This window comes from Cervus canadensis, chromosome 27, assembly GCF_019320065.1.
Source record: "Cervus canadensis isolate Bull #8, Minnesota chromosome 27, ASM1932006v1, whole genome shotgun sequence".
Classification (NCBI taxonomy): domain Eukaryota; kingdom Metazoa; phylum Chordata; class Mammalia; order Artiodactyla; family Cervidae; genus Cervus; species Cervus canadensis.
The window spans coordinates 26,625,276-26,640,052 of NC_057412.1; the positions used below are offsets into that span (position 1 = coordinate 26,625,276).

The 14,777-nt window shown below is 35.8% G+C and overlaps 1 protein-coding gene across 1 annotated transcript in view; it reads right to left on the reverse strand.

Annotated features, from left to right (window-relative positions):
• The window catches only part of GBE1 (1,4-alpha-glucan branching enzyme 1), a 290,909-nt gene that overhangs the window by 124,823 nt on the left and 151,309 nt on the right, over nt 1-14,777 (reverse strand). The window contains exon 7 of the mRNA XM_043448921.1: nt 12,922-13,131. Coding sequence (XP_043304856.1) covers nt 12,922-13,131 — 210 coding nt within the window. The remainder of the gene's footprint in view (nt 1-12,921; nt 13,132-14,777) is intronic.

The following is a 14,777-nucleotide window of genomic DNA, read 5'->3' on the forward strand; positions in this document are numbered from 1 at the left end:
CTGTTTCCATTGTTTCCCAATCTATCTGCCATGAAGCGATGGGACCAGATGCCATAATCTTAGCTTTTTGAATATTGAGTTTTAAGCCAGCTTTTTCAATCTCCTCTTTCAACTTCATCAAGAGGCTCTTTAATTCCCTTTTGCTCTCTGCCATAAGGGTGGTGTCATCTGCATCCCTAAGGTTATTTATATTTCTCCCGGCAATCCTAACTCCAGCTTGTGCTTCATCAGCCCGGCATTTCTCATGATGTACTATGCGTACAAGTTAAATAAATAGGGTGACAATATACAGCCTTGACATACTCCTTTCCTAATTTGGAACCAATCCGTTGTTCCATGTTCGGTTCTAACTGTTGCTTCTTGACCTGCATACAAGTTTCTCAGGAGGCAGGTCAGGTGGTCTGGTATTTCCATTTCTTGAAGATTTTTCCACAGGTGGTTGTGATCCACACAGTCAAAGACTTTAACACAGTAAATGAAGCAGATGTTTTTCTGGAATTCTCTTGCTTTTTCTATGATCCAGTGGATGTTGGCAATTTGATCTCTAGTTCCTCTGCCTTTTCTAAATCCAGTTTGTACATCTGGAAGTTCTCGGTTCACATACTATTGAATTCTAGCTTGGAAGGACTTTGAGCATTATTTTGCTAGCCTGTGAAATGAGTGCAATTGTGTGGTAGTTTAAATATTCTTTAGGATTGCTTTTCTTTGGGATTGCAATGAAAACAGACCTTTTCCAGCCCTGTGGCCACTGCTGAGTTTTCCAAATTTACTGGCATATTGAGTGCAGACCTTTAAAAGCATCATCTTTTAGGATCTGAAGTTCAGGTGGAATGCCATCACCTCCAATAGCTTTGTTCGTAGGATTCTTTCTAAGGCCCACTTGACTTCACTCCAGGACGCCTGGCTCTAGGTGAGTGATCACCACCACGGTTATCCAGGTCAATAAGATCTTTCTTGTATAATTCTTCTGTGTATTCTTACCACCTCTTCTTAATATCTTCTGCTAGGTCCAAACCATTTCTGTCCTTTATTGTGTCCCTCTTTGCATGAAATAGGCTTCCTTTATGGCTCATCTGGTAAAGAATCTGCCTGCAATGCGGGAGGCCTTTGTTCAATCCCTGGGTTGGGAAGATACCCCAGAGAAGGGAAAGGCTATCCACTCCAGTATTCTGGCCTGGAGAATTCCACAGACTGTATAGTTCATGGTGTCGCAAAGAGTGGACAGGACTGAGTGACTTTCACTTTATCTCTAATTTTCTTGAAGAGATCTCTAGTCTTTCCCATTCTATTGTTTTCCTCTATTTCTTTGCATTGATCACTTAGGAAGGCTTTTTTATCTCTCCTTGCTATTCTCTGGAACTCTGCATTCAGACGGGTATGTCTTTCCTTTTTTCCTTTGCCTTTCACTTCTCTCTTTTCTCAGCTATTTGCTAAGGCCTCCTCAGACAACCACTTTGCCTTTTTGCATTTCTTTTTCTTGGGGATGGTCTTGATCACTGCCTCCTGTACAGTGTTACGAACCTCTGTCCATAGCTCCTCAGGCACTCTATCAGATCTAATTCCTTGCATCTATTTGTCACTTCCACAGTATAATCATAAGGGATTTGATTTAGGTCATACCTGAAGAGCCTAGTGGTTTTCCCTACTTTCTTCAATTTAAGTCTGAATTTTGCAATAAGGAGTTCATGATCTAAGCCACAGTTAGCTCCCGCTCTCATTTCTGCCTCTTATATAAAGTTTCTCCATCTTCAGTTGCAAAAAATATAAGTAATCTGATTTTGGTACTGAGCATCTGGTGATGTCCATGTGTAGATTCATCTCTGGTGTTGTTGGAAGAGGGTATTTGCTATGACTGGTGTGTTCTCTTGGCAAAACTCTTAGCATTTAGTCTGTCACTAAATCTTTACAGTCACACAAAGGAGATACAAGTAGAATCATATTTTACAGATGAGGAAATTAAACTTAGAAATGTTAACTGACCTGGCTTTGGTTACATGCTAAGTGGTGGAAATAGTATTTGAACCCAGCAAGGCCTCTACCCATTGTCTATAATTTCTTCAAAAGTCAATAACTACAGTTACATATTTTTAAAGAAATTACTTAAAACCTAGATGCAATTAAAATAAAAAGGGCTGCTGAATTTTAACTCTGTCCATTTCTTCATTGAATATGAAATTTGATTTATTGAACTTGATCTTAAAAGGCACTTATTTTATTGATTCATTGGCTACTTAAAATCAAGGAGATGCTAACATAGTTCTGCTGAGTGACAGTATCACACTACAAGTTTAAATCTATAAAATTACAACTGCTAATGCAAAGAAAGTTGAATGACAATGTTGTGTTTAAACTGTAATGTCTTATTATCATATCTGACTCAGTATCTAATTTACTACTTAATTTTGGAGGTTTTATAGAATCTGATACTCTCTCAACCTAAGGCCCATCTCAGAGTCCACAGATAGCCCTGGAGGCCAGAGATTGTTTTCAATCCCAAATTTTTGTTTGGTTGGTCTGCACAATAACTTCAAAAATATAAAGTAATTGCAGACACTTAAAAATGGGAATATTTCATATAAATGTGGGCTTCTGACCTTACTCAAAGAACTGGAAGATGTGGCTTCACGGGCCACATTCTCACATGGTAATCATCCCCAGGAGCTTGGATGTGGCAGCTCCTCCAGATAGGACCTATTTGTTCTGAGTTGCCAAGGCTGCCACCTGATCTGTTTCCCTCAGTGGTGACTGAGGTATGGCTGGTTTGTGACTTGAGACCTGCTTTCACCTTTACTAAAAATCTGAAAGTACAACTCTAAACTCTTCATAATGTTCTACGTATAGTATGTCATGCATTTCCAATGATGTCATTTTATATAGTTTAAACAACTGCTCTGTGGTACATAAATAATAATATTATTATTATGAGCTCTTCATATATGAAACTCAGATTCAAGTGTTAAACAGCTTGGTTTGAGATCAGAGAGATAAAGGTCATTTAATTCTAAAATCACTTATGTCAGATCTTTTATATCTACACTATAATTAGTATTTATTATTCTCATCATCATTGCGGCTGGAAGTATCATTGACAGCTTTCTTCACTGAACAGAGTTCTAAATAGTAGATGTGCTGTGCTATGCTTAGTCGCTCAGTCGTGTGTGACTCTTTGCAACCCCATGGACTGTAGCCTGCCAGGCTCCTCCATTGATGGGGATTCTCCAGGCAAAAAGACTGGAGTGGGTTATCATTTTCACCTCCAGGGCATCTTCCTGACCCAGGAAATGGACCCAGGTCTCCCACATTGCAGGCAGATTCTTCACTGTCTGAGCCACCAGGAAGCCCAAAGAATAGGTAACACTACCAAATTGATACTTTGCAGTGTCACTTTCATGCCAAGAAAATTTGATGTTGAAAAGTTTAAGAGACAGATAGTGCTTTACTTAAAATGTAATCTATAGGAAATAATAATTAACTTTACTTCCACATTTAATACATAAACAGCAAATATATCACTAAATTCAAAAATTAACAAGTTATTACTATCTTTTTCAAATGCAAAATGGTGGTAAGTGCAACAGAGAAAAATGAGGCAGGGACCGAAGATGGGAAATGGCAAAAGATGGGAGGAGATACTGCATTATCAGGTGGTTAGAGAAGAAAGTTCAATAATGTATGCAAGGTACCTAATGCCTTCAAATTGAATGACCCTTCATAAAGGCTACACTCTAATCATCATGCACTTTCCTGCTGGCTCAGTTGTAAAGACCCAAGTTTGATCCCTGGGTTGGCAAGATCCCCTGGAGAAGGAAATGGTCACCCACTTCAGTATTCCTGCCTGGGAAATCCCATAGATGAAGGAGCCAGGCTGACCACAGTCTGTCCATGGAGTTGTAAAGAGTCAGATGCTACTGAACACACATACACACACACATACACACACACATACACACACACTAACGGGTAGAGGGTTTCTTTTAGGGGTAACAAAATTTTTCTGGAATTGATTATGGTCATGGTTGCACATCTCTATGGCTAGACTCAAGGCTACTGGAACTGCACACTCTAAGTAGGTTCATGGTGTGTGGACTCTAGTATTCTTGCCTGGGGAATTCCATGGACAGAGGAGACTGGCAGACTACAGTCCATGGGGTCACAAAGAGTCAGACATGACTGAGTGACTAACACTGTCTTTTCACTTTCATAATCATCATGATCATCATCGCTTACAGAGGCCAGGTGACCCATTAGAGAGCTAGTTGGCCTCATTTGCCATCTCTACACAGTGCTAAGAATAGGCTTATGTCTTAGAAAAGTTGGCTGTTACACTGTTTTGTCTCCAAAAGAACTAAGAGAAAATGTCAGCTATAACTTCCCTTGAGTTTTACTAATACTTCTAGCAGATAGAAATTTGAAATGCTACTCGGGAAACGGTCTAATCTCGGGAAGATATTTTAAGCTGGAAAGAGACAATGAAAGAAATCCTGATGCTGATGGCTTATCTTACTAACAGTGAAAGAAAAAGAAGAGTAAAGATCAAATAGAGATATCTCACCATCACAAAATGTAGATGGGAAATTCAGAAGTTAGGGAAAAATATGTCTGATCACTGATCCAAATGAATGGAGGAGACCCTCAAAAAATAAATAATTTTTATGTTGCTGATAAATATGTGTCCTTCCAAAATTTTAAGAGATATCTATACTTTCTGAAAATAACTGGCTTGCTATAACATGGGTTATTTATCAGCAGCATGACACTAAGGAAATCATTCAGCTAGGAAACCATGAAATACCTCTTTATAACTTCAAAACTGCTAGTCCATAACCTAGAAAAGAGACATGCTTAAACAAGCTGTTTTGGTACACACAGATAAAAACAGAAAAATTGATTTTTTTTCACATTGCACCTGCTTGTTTAAAAAGGTCATAAGAAAAACCCCGATATTATCATTTACTTGAGAAAATCCCAGACTTAAATGAACAACCATTGAATAGGGACTTTCAGACCATTTTCACAAGCAGGTACCCATGTCTGAAGTTTAAAAAGCTGCTTTTAGACCATGCTCTACATTTTCAAATTTAAGGTAAATTACCAAGAACAGTCCTATGTTAGAGTGAGTTTGCATTTAAGAAGGTGAGTGTTATGAGTAAGACCTAAATACTCAAGATATTTTCAGGATATCCCTGTGTACTTAAATTTTAGACTTGTGGGAATAAACGAGGCAGATAATACCAGGCACAAAGTTTATACAAAGACTGTAAATCCTTACTCCAGGGCTGCGCTCTGCATCAATAGAAACCTTTCTGCGAAGCTGAATAATCTCATAAACCCCGTGAGAGAAGTTATATTTCTACCATTCAAACTCAAATCCAGACAGATTAGATTGATACAGCAACTTTCTTAGTCTCTTGTACAAAAGAGAATTAGTCTGTCTGCATTTTGAATCTGACTCTACCTTCTTTGAAATGGTACATTTAACCGGTTTCCTTAATCAAGGTGAAATAAGGAAGAGTTACTAAAAAGAAGAGAAAAAATACTATAAAAGAAGAAAACAGAAAGAATTTTTATGGGACATCCAGCATTATTAAAAATAATTCTGTGAAATTTTAATATTCTTAATGAATACGCTGCATAAGTTATTGTTTACTTTTAATTGCCTGATTCCCTTTGGAATAGCTAGCTGTTTGCTAAATCGATGTCCAAAATTATCTTTAAACCATCTGTGATTTGCTTTTTATAGTGAACAAGACAGGTATTTGTCTAAAACAATATTGTGTTACTTCAATTTTAAAAAATACTAAATGTTCTGAAACCTAGCTTAAGAAATTAAACATACACTTTCTTTTAGCGTTTTGTGCTAAATATTAATAAAATATATGAAAACTATTGTCTCCTTAAAAATAGGACATAGGGTATATACTTAGGAAGTTTATTTAAAAAATCATTCAATAAATTTATGAATAAACTGATCAGAAAAAAAAGTTTCTTTTGCTTAAAAAAAATCTTTGATGTTAACCTTAATTTACCTAAGCAATTACCTGTAAGCTTTTTTGACTGTGTGCTTTATCAGTAATAATTTTTCTGCATACTCCTCCATGTACGTATTTACTTTTCAGCACAAATATATGCCACGTTAGTAATATAGTAATAGATACACAAAAAGAAACTAACTTTAAAATAAAGATAAAATAGTCAAGATCTGGTTAAACTTACAAGCACTTTGGTATGTGATTTTAATGCTTATCCTGGCTATAATAGCTCACTAAAAGAGATATATCTATGTGACATTATGGGCCTCCCTGGTGGTTCAGAAATTAAAGCGTCTGCCTGCAATGCGGGAGACCTGGGTTTGATCCCTGGGTCGGGAAGATCCCCTGGAGAAGGAAATGGCAACCCACTGCAGTATTCTTGCCTGGAGAATCCCATGGACGGAGGAGCCTGGTGGGCCACAGTCCATGGGGGTCACAAAGAGTCGGACACGACTGAGCAACTTTACTTCACTTATGTGATATTATATAGATATAAATGAAAGAAAATCAATGGCTATCTTTATTAAATTATAAAACTTATTTCTTCCAACTCATTCCACTATCTACCATCTTTCATGAAATATGGCTTATATATTTAATTTTCCCTGAAGTTAGTCAAGTGGTTTTGTCAATTAACTGCAAGGTGATTCATTTATATCCATAATTATAACCAGTGGGTTTAAGATAAACTAAAATTGGGACAATTTTAGAAGCTTGGCAAAAAATGCTCCAAGATTCATGTGTATGCACATCAAACTTTCTTTATGACTGAAATTATGTGTGGCAATAAAAGCACAAAGATTGAAATTTTTTCTTGATATTTTGCCCCAAATGATTTCCCCATAGCTAAACTTTCTTTGAAAGCAGCTATTTCAAATTAGCTGTTAAAATGTCACCTATACCCTGAAGGGAGTTATTTTTTATATTTGTTTATTCCCTAACTTCTGAAAAACATATGTGTAGAAATTTCAAGCATATATATCTATCAACGCATCCTATATGAAGTTAAAACTTTTTCAGATACCTGTTTTTAACAGTAGTTGCACACATTTACCTTCTTCCTGCTGTTTTTCTGTGTTATTGTGGCCATTTTTATTATTAAAAAAAAGAGCAATCATTTCACTTGATGGTCTGTGGCTTTTTGTTCTTTCCTTTTTTAAAAAAAAATCACAGAATAGCATACGACTTTTAAGTTTTCTTAAAAAAAAAAAATTTAGAGTTTTGCATTCATGTCCTGGATGCATAGCTTTTCAATATCCTGATAGTCATCATGATGTAATATACTCATTAATTAATATATCAAAGTACAAAGTGAAGTCGCTCAGTCGTGTCTGACTCTGTGATCCCATAGACTGTAGCCTACCAGGGTCCTCCGTCCATGGAATTTCCCAGGCAAGAGTACTGGAGTGGGTTGCCATTTCCTTCTCCAAGGGATCTTCCCAACCCAGGGACTGAACCTGAGTCTCCCACATTGCAGGCAGATGCTTCATCGTCTGAGCTACCAGGGAAGACTAATTAATATATCAATCACAGTAATCCTTAAATTAAGATTTATCATTAATAACTGATTTAGTCATGATGTAATATCATAAAAATGGGCTTCCCTGGTGGCTCTGCAGTAAAGAATATGCCTATAACCCAAGAGATGCATGCAGGAGATGCAGGTTCGATCCCTGGGTCAGGAAGATCCCCTGGAGAAGGAAATGGCAACCCAGTCCACTATTCTTGCATGGGAAATCCTACAGACAGAGTAGCCTGGCAAGCTACAGTCCATGGGGTTGCAAAAAGAGTTGGACACAATTCAGTGACTAAACAACAAATATCATATAAATACATGCCAAATTTTTGTTTAGAATTTTAGTACCTAAGTTTCTGAGACCTTATCCCTGAAATGCAAGATTGACTTGACATTCAAAATCAGTAAATGCAATTCACTATATTAACAAATTAAAAAAGAAATACCACATAAGATATCACAGAATATTTAAGATCCAAATATCCACTCTCAGCAGAGATGGTCCCCACAAATTTCCTTCCACATTCTAACTTGTAGAATGGACCTAGAAAGAAGTAAAAGACCCAAATCATACTATAGTGTCTATACTAAAGGCTATTTTATTCTATGTAGTTAGGACCCTAAAAGATCAAACTAGATTCACTTTTATTTCTGAAAGGAACTCTAATAACTCAAGATAAGAGCAGAGCGTCTTCCTGCCTAATAGTTGTCACATTACAAACTCATGCTGACAGAAATATGATTACATTACTTTTGTACCTAAATGTAAGGTTCTTGGGGAAAAAAAAAAAAAGAGCATTAGCTCTACTATGCTATCTCCTTTGAGATTCATATCTTATCTTTGAAGGAAATACTCAAGAAAGAAACAATTTTCATCTAGTGCTTTAGTAAAGGTTAAGATATAATAATTGTTTAAGCTCCACAAATGTGCAGTTGTCTTCATAATTTTATCAAGTGCATTTACATAGTGCCAGACACATAGGAAAAAGTAGAATTTAAAACTGAAACCATTAAATGATATCCATTATTTCTCATTCTAGAAACTTCTGAAACTTATGGGTGACAGATTTATCAAGAAGTTCTCTTTACCAACTAAAGGAAGAACAAGCTAATCTCTGTTATGAACTGTCATTAGTAATTTAGCAGAGTTAGAAGGCAGTTCAGCCGAGTAGACAGAAAATTAAAACATGGGCAGCTCCTGATTGGAAATTTATTCATAGCAGGTAATGAAATAGCACAGTCAGGATCTCTGGTATTACTCAGAGTGAGAGATTTAATTCTGGTAACTCTGATGATGGCACTTGAATCAGAAACTATAAGTGGTGACAGGTTGTAACATATAGACAGGATGAAATGAGCATCAGCAACATATCTCTGTAGAAACTGATTCTACATAAGATCAACTTTTCCAAACAGTAAACACGATAATTTCAAAAATTATTTCAAGTTCTCAAAAATTATTCCCAGTTTTCAAAAAAGAGGCTTATTAGGATCATAGGTTAACCATGAACCCTCTTTATATCTACTTTTTAATGGAGTATAATATTAATCAACACATTTAAGATAAGGGGTGAAAAATAATCTGTCTTTTAAAACATGAAGTATAAATATAATTGCTGATTTCATCTGGATAAGAAACAAACTGAAAATTATAAACAAGTCACTATCCTAAGTACATAGTAATAGCAAGAGTTTGGGTTTTCCTGTGATTATATGGATAAAACATGTAGCTCAGCTGGTAAAGAATCTGCCTGCAATGCAGGAGACCCTGGTTCGATTCCTGGGTCAGGAAGACACTCTGGAAAAGGGATAGGCTACCCACAATATTCTTGGGCTTCCCTCATGGCTCAGAGGGTAAAGAGTCCACCTGCAATACGGGAGACCTGGGTTCGATCCCTGGGTTTGGAAGATCCCTGGAGAACGGAATGGCTACCCACTCCAGTATTCTGGCCCGGAGAATTCCATGGACTGTATATAGTACATGGTGTCACAAAGAGTCGGACATGACTGAGCGACTTTCCCTTTCCTACATGCATGAAAAGAATACTCATTAGGTACAGCCACATACAAACAATGTTATTTATATTTATAAAGAATAATAATTTATATTCTGGATTTCCTATGCCTTTTTATATTTTCTAATTAACAAAAATGACATTATTACTTTTATATTGATTAGCATATTTTTTTGAAAATTGCCTGTTTCAGACAAACTCTCTACCACAGAAATATAGCTGAGAAAAGCAATAACATTTTCACATAGACAGTTATTTTAATATATCTCTTTTGAATTTGTGAAATGGCATATTTACTGTGTATGGACAAAATGTGTTAGATGTGGAAATTTGTGAAAGTTAACCGTAAAACTCTTTGATACGCCTGAGTGAAATTAAAGGATGCACACCCCCAAATCTGTAACTGTTTGGACAATAACTTGCAGCAGAAATGACACTATGTCTGTTTCCAGATCTAGACCATAACAAGGAAAAGAGGAGAGATGTCACACTGACCTATGCCCCAATTGCAGATCTAAAAGTAAAATAATCAACTGCCCTTATCTGGAGTCATTGCATTTTGAGCAGGTTTGTTAAGCAGCAATAAACAACCAAAAGTGCAAAGGACTTTAATCATGAATGCTGATTATAAAAATGGTTTTCGCATTATGCCAAAACAATGTTATATTACATATGCTATAACTAGTGAGATGGAGCTTGCCTGGTGGCTCAGACAACAAAGAATCTGCCTGCAATGCAGGGGACCAGGGTTTGAACCCTGAGTTGGGAAGATCCCCTGCAGAAGGGAATGGCAACCTACTCCAGTATCCTTGCCTGGAGAATCCCCTGGACAGAGGAGCCTGGTGGGCTACAGTCCATTGGTTTGCAAGAGTCCAACATGACTGAGTGACTAACACGTTCCAACTAGTCAGAAGAGAAGGAAGAGAATGTAAAAGAAAACTGTAATATATTTTCATCAGGCTAATATAAATTTTTTGTTAATAAAGATTTTAATCAATTATACCACAGTATGCGCTTCCCAGCTGGCACTAGTGGTAAAGAACTAGCCTGTCTATACAAGAGACATAAGAGATGTGGGTTCGATCTCTGGGTCAGGAGGATCTCCTACAGGAGAACATGGCAACCTACTCCAATATTCTTGCCTGGAGAATCCGAAGTCAGAGCAGCCTGGCGGGCCATAGTCCATAGGGTAACAAAGAGTCAAACGTGACTGAAGCAACTTAGCATGCATACATTGAGAAAATAATTCAAAGATAAGGATCCTGGAATCTTTAGCATGTTATAAATTGACAAACCTAAATATTATAGAATTATTTGTGGGAATTTGGATTTAGCTTTTTAAAAATTTGGTTTTGTAGGATTTATCTATGTAGCTTAACGATGTCGTAACTAAAAGCATAAATCTACATAGAAATACTAATTCTATAAAAATTAGAGGATTTAGACATATGAAGTAAACAAAATACTTGAATTATAGAAATATATTTTGAATGGAACTATATTTACAAAAGTCTAAGCCTACATGACATAACAAAACCAAAAAAAAATCATAAGAAAAAAAAAAACCTGCAATCATACATTATATTAACCAAAAGTAAGCACCTGATAAAGATTAATAGTTAATTCAATGAAGAAGAAAATAAGTATTAAATTAAAGTTTAAATATGTCTTAATTTCAATACCAGAAAAGTTTTAAAGACAGTTATGTGTAATTCTTTTTCCTTAAAAAACTGGATAACGTTAAATGGACTTTGAGAGCTCTAGATATAGAAAAAATATAGTATAATACATATTTTAATAAAATAAAGTATCATAACATAGAAATCCACCTACTGAATGTATTTCTTTTTAAGATTCAATTCCACATCGAAATTGTTTCAAAACATAAAAACTTAACAATTTAGTGTACTTCTTTCATAAGACACAGTTATACAGGACAGAGTCAACACTTATTCATCCAAATATGAACCAGAAAGCTTCATTAATTGTATTTCTCATCCACATTCTACTTTTAAAAGATTTACTCAATAATGAAATTAAGTTGTATCATAGAATTAACATAGGTTCAGTCCTTTTTTTACTTATAAATCTATAGTATAAAAAGCAATGTTCAATAAGATGACACAAATAACAAAATACCTTTACGGAGGGAATTGTATTAGTCCCAAAACTCTGCCTCCTTTTATAATGAAAAACCTGAGAACCAGAATGATTAATTTGTACCAGAGTGAAACTAGGCCTGGAACCCTGCCTCTTGTGTCTTTTCTCATATATTATGCTGCTTCATCTGACATGAGTGATTCCTATATGGCTACGAAATATAAAATAATGCCTGTTATTAAGAGTGAAGCAAAACAACTTCTTCCATGTAAAAGTCATCTAATTTATGTTCAAAAATTAGAATTTTTCACTTTATCCAAGTACTTGCTGAAGCATTTTTCTACTCTTTTGGTTTTCCATATGTGTTCTTATTTATTTGTGGTGTAACATCCAACAGAAAATTCATTAAATTCTTTCAGAAATATTATAAAAAAGTTAGTTAGTTATACATAACTTGACACCCTGCCACTTTTAATATACCTGAAAACATATTTTCACTTATGATAAAAAATGGATACAAATTGATAGTATTTTTTAGTTTAAAAAGTTTTATTACCATATTTTGGAATTCAGATTTAATCACTTAAACACCCTTCTAATTAGATGGCAAGTCAGAGATGTGTTTTAATCTTAAGAAACTGTTTCAACACTAAGCCTTAGTTTATTACCTGAAAGGTGGTCATAACAATAGTACTTACTACATATAAGTAGATTTGTTGTGCATAATATATAAAATATGTAGCTAATATATTTAAAACACCTGGCACCATACCTGACATATTACATACTAATGTTAGTTGTTCATAGAGTTTAACTGCTATTAAAAACATGATACTATTAAGATCCTGCTGCAATCAAAAACATGGGTAATATTAAGATAGCAAAACATAAAATAATTTTAGTAGTCTACTTAAAACAATGTGTATTTTTTATTAAAAGGCAATTTTCTATGTTTAATTCAAAATTATAAAGTGTTCTTTAGATAATAAAAAAATTCACATTAAACGTTTAAGTGGCAATATAACCAATATATGTTAAATAGCATGTGATTTGTAAAACTGAAAGTTAGTGCAACTTACCACTAATACATGTGCTAATCAAAACAAGGTAAATTCAATGTATGATAAACATTTCTCATAAAATTTTTTTAAAAAATTAAGAAATTAGATATCAATGAGAGAGTACACATACAATTAATTTGGTAAAACTCCTTGAATTATTTTTTAAACAAATAAGACATTTCCATATTATATGTACATACCTGGCGTAGGCAAATAACCGACTATCCCATAGAATATGAGTCCCTCTAGGTCCATAATGAAAGTAACAGGACTCAGTCCCATCAAAGTTATTTAGTCCATCTTCTGAATTTTTTGAGGCATGGCTGTGTACCACATCTAAGAGGACTGTAATACCCATGGAATGAGCTGTATCAACCAGTTCTTTCAGCTCTTCAGGAGTTCCGTAACGGCTGAAGGTAAAAGAGACAGTAAAAATAAGATCACTTCATATTTAAAGGAAACAACCAATTCTTTATTGAGAATCAATTGTTTTACCAGAACAGTATTAGATACTTTAAATATGCAAATGTAGTATGATATATTACTTAGACACAGGTCAAAGTTGCTTAATATTTGCTATCAGGCATTTTTATAAGCATTTAATAAAAAATAATCTGACTAGTAACTGTAAATTTATAACCCAATAAAAATTCACATTTTGAGGAGGCAGATAGTAAAATTCCCCTTCTCCATACTCAGAGCATCTGATTTCCATTGCCAAGGCTAGTTGGTTTAAGAGGCATGGTCATTCCTGTCTACATACCTGGCCATCCCTTTGTATATGCATGGCTGGGACTGGGGGGCTCTTAGAATACTTCTTTGAGTATCCTTAGTGGCTTGATTGAGGCCATCTCTACTGCACTCACTTATTCCCAGACTGGAACACCCCAAGTACCAGTGGGCCCTGTCACCACCCAAGCAGGAAAGAGGGGCAGTTCACATGTACATGGATTTGTGTTAAAAATGGTTTTCTAGTCTGTGTGAAATAGGAAACAAAACTCACTACCTAGAGAAAGGCCTTTTTAAGTCTCAATATTGCAGTCAATCATAGTATCAGGGCTTCCCTGATACTTCAGTTGGTAAAGAATCCACCTGCAATGCAGGACACCCCTGTTCGATTCCTGGGTTGGGAAGATTCGCTGGAGAAGGCAGAGGCTACCCACTCCAGTATTCTGGCCTAGAGACTTCCATGGACTGTATAGTCCATGGGGTCGCAAAGAGTCAGACACAACTGAGCAACTTTCACTTCAAATCATAGCATCAACTTTTGCCTTTTAAATAAGTAATCATACTTGTGATGAATTGATTTCTGTCTCTCTTCATCATGACCTACTGCACTATCTAATTTGGCTCCTTCCAGAAGCTTTAGGGGCTTCCAAGATGGCACTAGTGGTAAAGAACCAACCTGCCAATGGTGGAGACATAAGAGATGTGGGTTTGAACCTTGGGTCGGGAAGATCCCTTGGAGGAGGAAACGGTAACCCACTCCAGTATTCTTGTCTGGAGAATCCCATGGACAGAGTAGCCTGGTGGGCTACAGTCCATGGGATTGCAAAGAGTTGGACACAACTGAAGTGACTTAACACATACAAAAGCTTTAGATTTATCTTATGACACTCTACCCACTACTCTTCTTATCCTAGATACCTGGCCTCTTTTGCCACTCACTGAAAAGCATGTTCAATGAATAAACAGCCCTAAAGTTTTATTCATTCATTCATTCATTCTACAAATACTTATTAAGCAGTCTACTGTGTGCCATAAATTTTTCTATGCTCTGTGATTCACTAGTGAACAAAATAAACATCACTGGCCTTATGGGATTTGTTTTCTAGTTGGGTGATAGGAAATAAATAAGCAAAATATGTGGAATATCAGATAGCAGTGACTGCTCAAACGAAAAATGAAGCCAGGCCACTAGTGGGAAGGGAAGGTTTGTTATTTTAAATAAGGTCATCAGTGAAAGCTTTACGACTAAGGCAGCATTTTGTTGAAGCTAAGAAAGAAGTAGGGAGCAAGGCATGCAAATATCTAAAGGAAGAGTGTTCAGAAATAA